General features: G+C 41.6%; 1 protein-coding gene across 1 annotated transcript in view; it reads left to right on the top strand.

Moving 5' to 3' along the window:
• Positions 1 to 13970, top strand: part of CUX1 (cut-like homeobox 1) — a 200071-nt gene that overhangs the window by 131856 nt on the left and 54245 nt on the right. Inside the window, exons 10-11 of the mRNA XM_010006050.1 lie at positions 8999 to 9103; positions 12631 to 12819. Coding sequence (XP_010004352.1) covers positions 8999 to 9103; positions 12631 to 12819 — 294 coding nt within the window. The remainder of the gene's footprint in view (positions 1 to 8998; positions 9104 to 12630; positions 12820 to 13970) is intronic.

The raw sequence follows: 13970 nt of genomic DNA, 5'->3' as shown, positions 1-13970 counted from the left end.
TACAAATCAGAAAACTACTAATGAAGCAGAAGGCAGATTGGTACGTTGTTGGGTAGATTATTTAGTCAGCAAAAAGAAAACTGAGGTTTGCACAGTGGGTTTTTAGTTCTGTCAAAGAACTTTTGTAGACAGTATTAAATATTTACGGAAGTGCTAGTAATTATTTGAAAATCTGTAGACTTTTTAGAAAAGATGTAGGTGTTAAAGATGTTTGGGTAGAATGATTTTGTGATTTTTGCAAAGGCAGTATGTTTTGCAAAGTTGTAGCAATTATTTACTCAGCAGGTTTGTTCTTTTCTCAGAGTAGAAAGGTGGTTGTAGTTAAAGAACAGGTATTTCTGATTTCCTTATTGCCATAATCAAATGGAATATATCTCTTTACATATAAATGCTGAGGATACTGTCCTATCTAACTGGAACAAACCTGCAGTGTGGGCTGGTCTTTTTTTTGCTGGATTGTTTTGGTTTTTATTAAGTCAAAAATTTTAACTGCTCATGTGCATAACCCTTAGTTTGATTGTAATTCAGCAAACTCTGTGTGCAGACATCAGTGTGCAATGTATCTGAGCTGTTGTAAAGCCAGAAGGGGTGATTCCATCTCCCCTTTCCCCCTCCCAGCTGCTGTGGTCCTGTCCCCTCCCTAACAACAGCTTTGGCAGCTGAGGGATCCTTCACTGAGTCCATTGAGCTCAGTAACTGCAGAAAGGCCTGAATTTGGAGTGAAGGGACCAGGTCTGTTTTCCGTGGGTTTAGCAAATTGAGGCAGCTCAAGAAAACATGTCAGAAGCAGCAGCACCGAGATGAGGGACACAAGAGGAGCATGTGGCTTTGCAGGAGATGGGGAAGGATGAGCTGCTGGAGTAGCTCAGCTGATTTGCTGACACACACCCACAGTCCTTGCCTTGTGTGATGCTTTACCTTTCCAGAGCTCTTCTATAAATTACAACACAGTAATCTTTGTAGCAGCAATTCCTGTGTTTTACCTCTTCATAGTGGAAAAAATTTTGAAAGAAATTAAACCCATTGCACAGGCCAGAAAGTCAGTTTGCATCAGGCTCAAGTGTTACAATTGCAGAAACAAGTACTTAACATAATTATGTATCTAATAGTTAAATTAACATTTCCTTTTACCATTTCAGCAAGTACTTATTCCCCATTGTTAAGGCTACCTTTAAAGAGTTGTGCTCAGCATGACTCCTGCTTTGAGGATAGACTGCCTTGCTGATTTTGCTGTGATGTTTTGCTCCTCTGGAATTAACACTGACCCAAACCACTGGGTTTTGGAGCAGAAATTTACAGAACAGCAAAATGTTTCCACTGAAAATTTGAAAGATATTTGCTGTAAATTTTTCAATATCTGATACTTCATTAAAATCCCTTTCTCAGTTACTGCCCTTTTTACATCCAGAGCTGGCATTGCTGAACTTCTCTTGTTTTAAGTGAGGACACATCTGACTCCTCAGAGGTGGGGATGCCATTTCCCTCCCCAGTTCTGCAGTAAGGAGAGGCTGGATGTACCACTGATGTTGATCAAAGTGTCTGGATTCTGGGTGATGGGTGATGAACGCCATGGGGACAGAGTTATGATACACTCCCACCCCTGTGCCCTGTTGGGTGAGGCATGGACCATTCTTGGCCCTCAGCCTGCATCATCTCCCACTGGTTTTTTCCTCTTCTAGATTCTCAAATTGTCTCATGCAGGAGCTTTCTGGGCTTGTTTGTGTGTTATCATCCCCAGAAGAAATAACTAGCTCGTAGAAATAATTACCTGTAAATACCAGTGAGCTTTGCAGTTTTCTGCTCAGAAAGAAAAAGGGGTAGTGACCACAAAGCTCTGTTTCTCTTTGTCGCATCCTTAATACAAGGTATAAGCTGAATTTTTCCCCCAAACCATAAACCTGACTAAAAAGAGAAGTAAATCCCTCACTGGAGGGGAGCGATGTGGGTAAAGGGGCTTGGGGGTGGGTGCTGGAGGTCCCACCTGGTGGCAGCAGGGCTGCTGGGCTGACAGCCCTTCCTCAGCTGGTAATCCAGACACCCAGTGCTGTTAATCCAAGATCTTGAGCAGGGTTTTGCAGCAGGGCTAGTCTCATTCAGACCAGCAAAGCTCAACCAGAAGTAATTGAAGTGCACCCATTTACACCCACTGTTCCCGAGTGAGGCAGGTCCTGGCTGGGCGATGGGTGTCAGTGGTGATCTGTGGAGTGACTCTTCCACTTGGAAGTCCCAAGAGCTATAAACTGGTACAAAAAAGGACAAGAACAGTACATTGAAATGGCTGGTCAACCTCTGCCTGTCTCAAGAGAAGCCATGAGCTTTTATGTGTAGCCTTAGCAGAGGTGTAAAGTCAGAAGCCAGCAGCCCCTGCTTGCTTCAGCAGCAAGATCCAACCCCATCATCTGCAAGACTGCAGAAGAGCTGGGGGCTGTGGCAGGTTTTGGGGTCTGTCATCCCCCTCTGATTCTCTCCTCACCCCCAGCATTGGATGTCTTGGGCCTGTAAAGGGCTGAAGTAAAAATAAAACTAAATGCCATAGGAGTGTCTTATTTTCATTTTACTAACCCACCAACTCGATAATAAAAATAACCTGAGGGTTCACCCTCGTATTTCCATGAAGATTTAATAATCTTGTAGTTTGGGGAAGGGACTCATTTTATTAAGATTTCATTTTACACAATAAATCACTGCATATTTTCTGATCTGCTACGAAGCATAATAATAAATAATTAAAACGAAACTACCCTTACTTGTCAAAATAAATGATTTATCATAGTTTGGGATACAGCATCTGAATTTTTTATTGTTTGATTCCCAGAATAATGTAATTTCCAATCAGTGAAGTTAATGAAGCTCCAGTGTACTTTCTGCATTTGCAACACTTACAGTTGTGTGAATGTGTCTTTTAAACAAACATTTATGGTTGGCACTTTTCTGTGCTTTTTCAAGTTTACACCTTTCTCATGTTTCTGGCAATAAATGATGAATCTTTGGGATGACAAATCTATTCAAAGGAATTATCCTTCTGTTTCTATACTTCATCTACCAACCTAGAATCTTGTGCTTGAGAAAAACTGAGATTTCTGATGAAAAGAATCGTTCCTGTGTTGTGAAAACAGAAATACTTTGGAGTGTTAAAAGAAAACAACAGAGAGAGAGGCTCATTTTAAGATTTGAGTTTGTGGTTTCATGTCATTGATGTATTCAGATCTGTCTACTGGCTTATACATTCAGTTCACAGTTTGTTGTTTGTTTGCTTTTTTAAACAAGCCTAATATGCTGTGTAGTTTGGGCTTCCTGAAAAAAGTGCTTTTTCACTTTTAAAAGGAAAAGAACTTTGGTTAGGGTTAGGTGATCCTGTGTTGCTGTGTTTTAATCTTGAGGAGGAGGAAATAGATTTGAAAAACAGGCTCATACGTAGGTATCTTTAGAATTTGGGAGTAATAACAGAAAGAGAACATGGGGCTTTTTTTTTTTTTCTTTCTTTTTTGGTGGACTATATTGTGAAAACTATAGAAAAAAATAATTGTTTGGGTTTTTTTCTGTGTCTGTGCCATATTATCCCTTTGGAAAAGCAAAATATTTCCCTTGGTTTCCTTTTCATCTTCACAGTGCTGATAGTGAAAGAAATTAAAATACAGAAACTTCTGTTATCAACGAAACAAGAGCAGCTGTTCTTTCTAAAATCCATAACCATTTATTAAAGAATCTAGACTGGATCAGTACCATTTATTCCACAGAAATGTAGTGTTAGATTTTAAGATTTGTACAGGAGGGGTTAGTGAGGTTAAGCATTTTTTTGAATCAAGCTACCATTAAAATATATGTCTGCTATAGAAGTAGAAAGCAAAGCTCACCAGGGCATTTTAGCAGAAATGCTGGTCTTGAGATTGGTTTTTTATTTCATGGGCTGTGGTACCTTCCTGTCTCTAACAAATCACATTGGAAAATGGTTTGAAAAGATATTCCCACTCCGTGAGATTGCTATAAAATATGTATGTTTTTGAGGAGCAGATGGAATAAATTCTCCTCTTTCACTTAGCAATACAAATGCAGCACAAAACAGGCAGTGCCAGGGTTTTTGTTCTGCCCCAGCAGTGGGAGCAAAACCAGTGACAAGGCAGTCCCTGAAGAAGGGTGTTCATCTTGACATGACTCCTGCTAGCACAGACACTACCCACAAATGCTGCCAGAGTCTTTGGGTTGTATTTCTGACTTCCTTTGCAGTGAACTAGACCCTCTGCTGCCGTGGTGTGCCCTGCTGAATTCAGTGAAGTTTTGCTGGTTTATAGCAGATGAGGTCATTCCCTTAACCCTGTGATTTCACTATCTGTAAAATGGGAATAATAACATTTACTTTATAAAGTGCATTGAGATCCTTGCACGGAGAAGAGCTGTATAAAAGCAAAATATGGTTAACATTATTTTCATACAAACACAGGAGTTTCCTGTAAATGCTTGGCCTTCAGTTGGGAATACATTTATCTGGCAGCTTTTCAGTGTGCAAAGGAAAGTGCAATAGCCTGAAGACAAGAAGGAAGACAACCCAAACTCTTCTATTTGTTAGAGCTTTTTTTGCTTTTTTTTCCATGTAATTCTCCACTGCTGAGGGGAAAAAAAAAAGGTGCCAGAGCCCAGCAGAGGCTTTCATGTCACAGATTTTCTGATAACCTTGCTCTTCGTCTGTAAATGCTAGGGTTGTTTAAAGGTTTTAAAATACCTTTTTATATCTCAGAAGTTAGAAAATTAAAGCAGGTGGAACCAGTGTGCTTTAATTGATCTTGAACTCTGAGGAACACAGGTTTTGCAGCAGCTTGCAAGCAAGAATGGCAGCTTCGAGCTTAAAAACCAAGCATGGTGATTCCTGCCATAACCAGGCTCATTAACTTCAGCAGAATTGCTTGTGATAATATCCACTCCTAGCTCATAGGAAGATTTTGCTACATGTAACACTGAATTTAGCATAGAATGAGGAAATACAGTTTGGCTGGTGGAAGGTGATACTTTTTTTGCTTGTGAGTATCTCATTTTGCTGTTCACACCACTGGTCTTTGATCAAATTAACATTTTACTGTAAGCAGAAGAGCACTTGGTTCATGCTATTCATTATCTTGTCAGGAAACAATGAGAATAATTTAAACTGGATACATTGTGTAAGGCTTTTTAAATATATATTAATTGGAAAATGCACAGCAGCATTTTTATCTTGACCTCCTGGCTCCCCTGTGAACACTACAGTATTTACATGCTGTATTAAGGAGAATGAAAGTATTTTGAAATATTTGTTTCCAAGGAGGTAGCTCCATGTAAGAAGAAACAGCAGCATGGAAATAAGGAGGAATTGTATGGCTGATCTGTCCAGAAATACAGCATTTTTAGGCAATGCTGCATTTGCAGGATCTCTAGCAAGGCCATCAGTGTGCCATGCATGGTAGATTTGGAGGTAAGAAACCAAGAGTTTTAGCACTGACTGATGAAAAGCAACTGTGCTTTGGCACAGACATTTCTTAGCCAAAGTAGGATAGTTTCACACAAAGAGAAGGTTGCATGAACTTTCCAGTGTCTCCAAGTTGTGCAAGATTACAAGGTTTTAGCCATTTTCCATCCTGGGCGTCTGTCTCTGGCTGGGCATTCTCTTCTTATTTCAGGAAAAATTGTTCAACCATTTAAAAGAACAAGATTAGGGAAAAAAATCCAGTTTTCCCCACATGTTACAAGTTGTTCTTGCTCTTTTGGTGAGGAGCCTGCTGTGCCCATATTGAAGAGAAGGGGCTTGGCACTTGATGAGCCAGGGTTTGCCTTTTTCTCAGGGTTGTATCTTCTGTTGCTTCAAGTAGCAAAGGGGAAAAAAAAAAAAAAAAGGCAGAAAAAAAATAAAAAGCAAGTTTGGCCAGCCTATAAGTGTCTGAAAAAACCCTGAGTTCACACAAACTCAACAGAATCTGGTTTGAATTTGTCAGCTTTGATGTCCGTGCCTGTCCCAAGCCCAAGCCGCAGTCCATCGCTGCGCCGGCTGGGTGAACATTAACCAGGCAGGTTTTCTTTCTCCTGGTTGCAATGTGAGGTTGAGTGTCACCTTTGCCAGGGAGCTCTGGCAGGGGAGATGCCCCTCTGAGCTGCCCCTGGCAGCACGGGGAGAAGGGACACGGTGGCAGAGAGAGGGAAGCGGGGAGGGAGGAGAAGGACCAGGCTGGGGCTGCTGCCGGGACGGTTGGAGAAGAAGCAACGAGGAAAAGAGGAAGGAGGAAATCGTGGGGGTAAGACACGTCCTGGGAGTTTGTGTGTGTTTGTTGGGTCTTGCAAGGTACGAGCTTGCTTTTGCATTCCTGAAGCTAAAGGCACCGTGAAGGAGGGAACGGTGCTTCCAGCGGCCAAACTGAATTAGGAAGAGGACAAAGTGACAAGGAGAGGGGCAGGAGGCAGAGGGTTGTGCAGCAGCAACACAGCAGCACTGCGGCTGTTGGAAGGGCTTTGGGGTGCAGCTCAGAGGGTGGGAAAGGGCCAAACTCAGCCCAAGGGCTTGGGGACCCCCTGCATCTCAAAATGGGGTGTGCCTGTCCATCCATTAATGGTTCTGAAGCACTTGGATCCAAGCAGAGCGTGAGGCAGCGGGTAATCCTGTTTGCAGAGGAGAGTGAGATTGGTTTGCAGTAAAGAAGCTGCAGAGGTCACACTCAGAACAGGGGGGACAGAGCAAAATATTCATTCACTGAGCATTATTCATCCTGAGGACTGAACAAAGTAGGGTCTTGTTGGCAAAAAGCACTAGCATGTTACTGTGCAGTTTCAGCCTGCTTCCCAGAGCCCTGCACTCAGGGGGTGGCCAGATGTACCTGCTGCCTTGGGATTGGCTTTTCAGAACTCTTTAAGTGCTCAATTTTGAAACTACTGTTCTTTTAACAGGGTTTTGTGGGTAATTTATAATTTATATTGCAATAGCACCCAAAAGTGCTTCCCAGACACTGAACACATCTATAATTCTGGCTTTAAAAAGCTTCCATTCTGGGAAAAAAAGATGATTGACCAGTATTTTCCAGGCAGCATTGCCCAAAGTTTCTGTTGATGTATTTTTAACAATGCATAGTATGAAATCTTGTCTAATATAATTCACAGGGTTCCAACAGGTGTTCTGAATTGGCTGGGGAGGCTATGCAGAAAGGGCAGCTGACAGCTTACTGTATATGCAGATGTAACATCTATTAGAAATATCCTCTGTGGTTTGCTTGCATGCAAGCTGAATAGATTCTCCAAACAATGCTGCTGTGAATGGAAGCCATCAGCAGAATTGCTTAAGGCTGCAAAACCCATTACTTACACAGCAGTAGATGCAGGAGCAAGTGCCACAGTGCAGTAACCTGTCCTGCTTTGCTGGAGTTGTTCAGCAGTTATTAGATCAATACATGTACATCCACATCTAATAAAGGGCGAGAAAATAATTTATCTCCATCTCTATTGTTAGCTGAGTTTTTAATCCTAATATTATCCAGCTGCATGAACAATGTAAGCTTTCTCTTTTTGTGCCTTGTTAATGCTGCTGCCATTTTTTCATCCACAGAATAGGTTGTGTCCTGTGCTCTGCTCATTAGTCATGTTGCTGTACTTTTTACAATTGCATTTTAATTGCAGCTGGAGAACCTATGCAAAATCATTTAATATAATGTGAGCAAATAATGCAGATGATGCATTTAGTATTTGATTGCTGTTAGTTCACTGATTGATTAAACATGCAGACTGAGTTACTTTGACTAGTGAGCCAATGACCTTGCACAGACACACAGGGGCATAGGGTTTATATTCACTATTTTAGATTACTTAGGTTTTCAAAAGGATTAGCTGAAAAAGCAGGGAGCCTGGCACACAGAAATATGGCACTTTGGGTGGCTTAAAAATGAATTTATTATTCATTAAAGGAAGGGACCCATCAGTGTAAAAGTTGATCAAGAAAAGTTTTTACCTTGGTTGGTGGCAGTGCATGGGTTTGGAAGACTTGGTGATATGTCTTGGAAGTGGGGACAGAAAATTGTTTTAGCTGTTTTCTGCTGCAAGTGCAGCATGATTTGCATGGAGTAGCCCAGGTGAAAAGCAGCCTTTACTCAAGGAGGTAAGCAATCTGGTTTTATAAAAATCTGACAAAAGAGAGAGGAGAAAGTCTGACCAAGAGGAGTGTGTAGTTAAACTGTACATTGTGTTGTGTAAAAACAACCAGGTTTTGTTCTGCTCCCCCAACAGAAGCTTATACACAGTTATGGAAAGGACTTTGCTGCTATTTATTGCCTGAAGTTACTGATCCATCTGTCTTTACCCAAACTCTTACACAGACAATCTTCCCTCATAATTCTGCCTTTCTCATTTCTATTATTATTCAATATTTCTATGGGAATTTTGTCTGGCAGCCAAGTCTCACAGTCTTATCAGATATTGCATAAATCCTCAGCAGTTGGTAACTGATCTGTGCAAAATTGTCAGTTTAGGGTTAAATATTGTTGAATAAATAGACCTGCTGAAAGAATAGAATCTAACAATTCATGTTTTGGGAAATAACTACTGAGGAAAGACAGCCCACAACATTGTATGTGTGTTAGAGAGAATGGTCAGAATATCTTTTAATTCAGCATTTACCTGTGAGAATTATTCCCATGAGGAACCTTGCAATAAAATCTGCTTGGTCTATGAGAATAGAAAGAAATTGAATAAAAAGACTCCATTTCCACTTGTATTTATTCAGTCTGGGAAATTCAGTGGGCCGGAGCATTAGTATCAGCAGGGGATTCCTTGCTCCTAGCGTTAAATTACTGTCATAATCGCTCAATTATTTCTTCCTTGTACTGTTTAAAATAAAAATCCATCACTTTCTATGTTTTTTTTCTAACATTTATTAGGTTGAGTGTTTAGGAAAATCAATTATATTCAGTCAGGCATGAATTGATGAATGTTCTTGTAATAATTGTCAGTTGTTAAACTGAATGTACTTTCTCTTTTCACCCCTTTTCATTTCCTTCAGAGGGCAGAGGTGGCTCAGAGAGAGGCAGAGACCTTAAGGGAGCAGCTCTCCTCAGCTAACAAATCTCTCCAACTTGCAACGCAGATCCAGAAGGCACCTGATGTGGTGAGAGAAAATATTTACTGACTCTTACGGGTCCCTGACATTCCTGCAGTACAGCTCTTTGAATTTATGCTCGCAGCTATAAAAAGAGCTGTTTGGAGTCATATTTTAACTGAAATTCAATGGTGTTCCCTTGGGATTGTGATTTGGTTAAACTTCTAAGGGGGTTGGTGGCTGCAGAAGACCATGGGAAGGACAGAGGTCGCTCTGCTCTGTGGTGACTGGTATGGTGATCCATTGCTGTCCATGGCTGCTGGTCCAGGCAGGCAGCAGCAAATTCCAGACATTATTTGGTGTTGAGCATCAGCAGAGTTAAAACAAAGGCAGCAATGTGGTACAGCAGAGTGCTTTGGTGGGCCAGCAGCACATGCCTACCTAGAGGGCACAACAGAGGCATGGAGCTCCAAACCAAGGGAACCAACTCTGCCCAGAGCTGGTGGCATTAGCAGGTACCTGCTGCCTGCCCATTTCTGGCTCTTGTTATTCTTAGTGTATGGGCTGTCGGAGGAACTAGAAGTAAATTCAGTCTCATTCCAGTTTTCACTGAATATATCAAAACTGAGAATTTCACCTATAAATCCAATAAAAGACACTTACAAAATTGAGAAGATATCCTGTACTCCTAAAGGTTTGTTGTTGGTCATTGTTTTCTTTGTAATAATTGTCAGTTGTTAAACTGAATGTACTTTCTCTTTTCACCCCTTTTCATTTCCTTCAGAGGGCAGAGGTGGCTCAGAGAGAGGCAGAGACCTTAAGGGAGCAGCTCTCCTCAGCTAACAAATCTCTCCAACTTGCAACGCAGATCCAGAAGGCACCTGATGTGGTGAGAGAAAATATTTACTGACTCTTACGGGTCCCTGACATTCCTGCAGTACAGCTCTTTGAATTTATGCTCGCAGCTATAAAAAGAGCTGTTTGGAGTCATATTTTAACTGAAATTCAATGGTGTTCCTTTGGGATTGTGGTTTGGTTAAACTTCTAAGGGGGTTGGTGGCTGCAGAAGACCATGGGAAGGACAGAGGTCGCTCTGCTCTGTGGTGACTGGTATGGTGATCCATTGCTGTCCATGGCTGCTGGTCCAGGCAGGCAGCAGCAACTTCCAGACATTATTTGGTGTTGGTAGGAGCATCAGCAGAGTTAAAACAAAGGCAGCAATGTGGTACAGCAGAGTGCTTTGGTGGGCCAGCAGCACATGCCTACCTAGAGGGCACAACAGAGGCATGGAGCTCCAAACCAAGGGAACCAACTCTGCCCAGAGCTGGTGGCATTAGCAGGTACCTGCTGCCTGCCCATTTCTGGCTCTTGTTATTCTTAGTGTATGGGCTGTCGGAGGAACTAGAAGTAAATTCAGTCTCATTCCAGTTTTCACTGAATATATCAAAACTGAGAATTTCACCTATAAATCCAATAAAAGACACTTACAAAATTGAGAAGATATCCTGTACTGCTAAAGGTTTGTTGTTGGTCATTGTTTTCTCTGTGTCTCTAAATCAAGCAGACACTGCTGTCTGGGGAGGCTGGCAGGGGACTCTGCTGAGGGGACCTTGGGGACACAGAGTTATATTACAGGACTCCAGTTGGTCCTGGGTTAACACCTATAACAGATGAGCAGACATTATTTTGATTTTTGTCTGCCAGAGGAGAAATAGGAGTATTTAAATGTAAATATGCAATTAGGTGAAATTTAGTCTGCTTCTAAGCAGTAGATTTAACAAACAAAAGAAATCATGCTCCTTATATTGCTTTTTTTCTTGCTAGCCATGTACGTGCTTGACACTGATATCTGAGAAACACATGGTTGCCTTTAAAATATATTTGCAGAGAATGAATAACAAACCATAAGTCCTCCAGATCCGTTTGATTGTCTATTAATACAACCCAGTATTTTCTCAGAGAAGTGAAAAGATAGACAAGCAGGCTGCAAAAATAATAATAATAAAAAGCCTGAATATCACTTTTAACTCTGAATTACCTGCCTCTGCCTATCTCATGTCCTAGTCTTATCATTATTTTAACATTAGGTCTTTCTTGTATTTAATAGTGCTTCTGCACTTCATTTATATTTAATATGACAACTACTGCAGGAAGAAAATGATCATTATCTATCTTATTTCAGACTCTACGTTCTAGTCTCAATAGGCACAAGCAGCAGATGATTATACAACTTGTGATGTTTCATGCAAGCAAATTAGAGGGTTTTTTCAAGTTAAAAGTATAATTCAGTGTAATAGGAGAGTGTTGTTAAGGGCTGTTCGTACATGCAGCTTTCTGAGAGGTACAATGCTATGTAGTCACTGAGAATCAACCAAAGTGTTTAGCAGATGTGGGAAAGGTATTTTGTTGTGCCTGTATTTTCCAGAAAAGAGGGTATGGAGCATATTTCAATCTGCTGCAATGTCAGCTTGAATTGTAAGGAAAGTGCTTGGGTGACGGCACCGGTGGGTTGAGTTTTCAGCTCTATCACCACAGGGTGTTTGGTATAATGCTGCTTATGATCATTGTCTCTCTCTTGGTAAATTGATTCTTCCCTACTTTGCTGGTGTTTTCTGAGGAACAGCCATTAACCTTTCTAAGAGGTGTTTTAGGCTTTTTAATGGAATGTGTGTTCATCACGGGGCTGCCTCGTGCTCCCCAGATCTGCACGAGGATTTCCTTACATTCTTGGAAGAGAAGTTCAGAGCTCCCCAATACATTATAGCTATTGATCTCTTCACACTAAAGGAGACAAAAGAGATGATACAATTAGTTTGTATAATATTTTCTGAGTAAATCCACCTTCTTCTTAACTTCTCTGTCCTTTCATATCTCGTGTCCGACTAGAAAGTCAGTCTAGTGAGGAAGTTCCAGGCTGGAGGACAGATTTCACAGCTGGAAGATGAAAAATCCTGATTTAGGAAAGGGAATTTCTGCAAGTGGAGACCGTAGGGAGAATGGCCCTGGCCTACAGCTGTCACATCTCTCTTCATCCCCATGGACAAGAGGCTGTAGTTGCTCGCACTAACATTCACAGTGAACAGTTTTCGTGCAAGGAGCAAGTTCACTGAAGTAGCACTTTGGGGCAATTTTTGACAATTTTGCCTGAAACGTGTGGTGTGCTCACAAAGAGCTGAAGGCACAGGGCTCTGCTCTTCCCTATGAAGAAATTCTGCTCCATTACTTCAGAATATTTTATCTGATTAGTACTTCGTAAGCACAGCTTTTCAGAGTTGTCAAAGCATTTGGACTATTAATAATAAATAGATCTAAATAGAAGCCCTTGACTTTCAAGGCTCTGTCTCTCCATTGCATTTCTGAAATAGAGGAATTTATCTTCTCCATTATCCCTGTTTTACCAAAGAGCTGTCCTGGGGAGTAGGAAGGTTCATCTTCCAGAGTGACAGAGACAGTCACAGGAGCCCCAGTTTTAGAGATCGTTTCTATTTCTCATGACACCCAAAGTCATCCTTGGTCCTTACCTAATTGCCCTGACTTCAGGCTTGTTCCTGTTTTTATTTATGTGGTCTAATACCTTTTTTTTTCCCCCACATTAGGAGCAGGCCATTGAGGTGCTAACACGGTCCAGCCTGGAGGTGGAACTGGCGGCAAAGGAGCGGGAAATTGCCCAGCTTGTAGATGATGTGCAGAGACTCCAGGGCAGCCTCACCAAGCTGCGGGAGAACTCCAGCAGCCAAATCTCCCAGCTGGAGCAGCAGCTGACAGCCAAGAACAGCACACTCAAAGTAAGGCTCAGTTCTCTCAGCACCTTTATGTTTACAAATATGTAAGGGGTGAGTGTCAGGGGGACGGAGTTAGGCTTTTCTCAGTGATTACCAGTGATAGGACAAGGGGTAATGGGTGTAAATTGGAGCATAGGAGATTCAAGGTGAATATCCGAAAAAATTTTTTTACTGTGAGAGTGACAGAGCACTGGAACAGACTGCCCAGGGAGGTTGTGGAGTCTCCCTCACTGGAGACATTCAAAACCCACCTGGATGAGTTCCTGTGTGATGTACTCTAGGTGACCCTGCTCTGGCAGGGGGGTTGGACTAGATGATCTCTCAAGGTCCCTTCCAGCCCCTAAGATTCTATGATTCTATGATTCTATGACCTTTCAAATCAAAGTAAGGCTCAGTTCTCTCAGCACCTTTCAAGTGATGTAGCAGTTGTACTGATGTTGGGGTTTACTGATGTAGGTTTTCTCTGGTTCTGAGAGGCACCATAAAAGCCATTGACTTCTTCAGGATGCTGTTGAATTCCAGTTTCTGTAGCATTGTAGTCTGAGTGATCACAGTTTCCTTGAGATGTGACTTACCTGGTTCTTGTTGTTTTGAAATTTGGTTTTTTTCAGATCCTGGCTACCTTTAGAATTCAAACTACCAACAAACACCCAACACAGACTGACCATGGATACGTAGCAAAATAGCTGAACTGAAAAGGCACAGAAAATCCTTCTTAGTAATTCCCTTTCCAATGACTGATATTACAGATTTGCCAGGAGTGTTTATTGTGCTATGGTCTATCTCTGAATTTACCTGCTCCCCTCTCCAGTTGTCTCCACTGGAAAAAGGAAGCAAATCATTTAGAGCATAAAACTAACTAAAATCAAGACACAAAGTGAAAGGTTTTTAGCCCTATTTTTAAACTGTATATTTGCTGCACAGTAATTCCCATTTATAATTAGCAGTCCAGTCCTAGACCCACTTCCATACCAGCAGCCCTGCACAAAAACCAGAGGAATTTTGAGTGACCCTTTTACCTTTTGCTTCAGGAGCTTTACTTTTTGTGCACCAGCCCACACAGTTTCGATCTATCAGTAGGCATGAGAAATGTTTCCTGACATGTGTTATGAATCAGTTTCCTGGAACTCCTGCCTTTTTCATTGTTCTACCAG

The sequence above is a fragment of the Chaetura pelagica genome, unplaced genomic scaffold, assembly GCF_000747805.2.
Source record: "Chaetura pelagica isolate M959 unplaced genomic scaffold, ChaPel_1.0 scaffold49, whole genome shotgun sequence".
Taxonomy (NCBI): Eukaryota; Metazoa; Chordata; class Aves; order Apodiformes; family Apodidae; genus Chaetura; species Chaetura pelagica.
The sequence above is the reverse complement of the archived record's forward strand: the minus strand, read 5'-3'. Positions and strand labels throughout refer to the sequence as shown.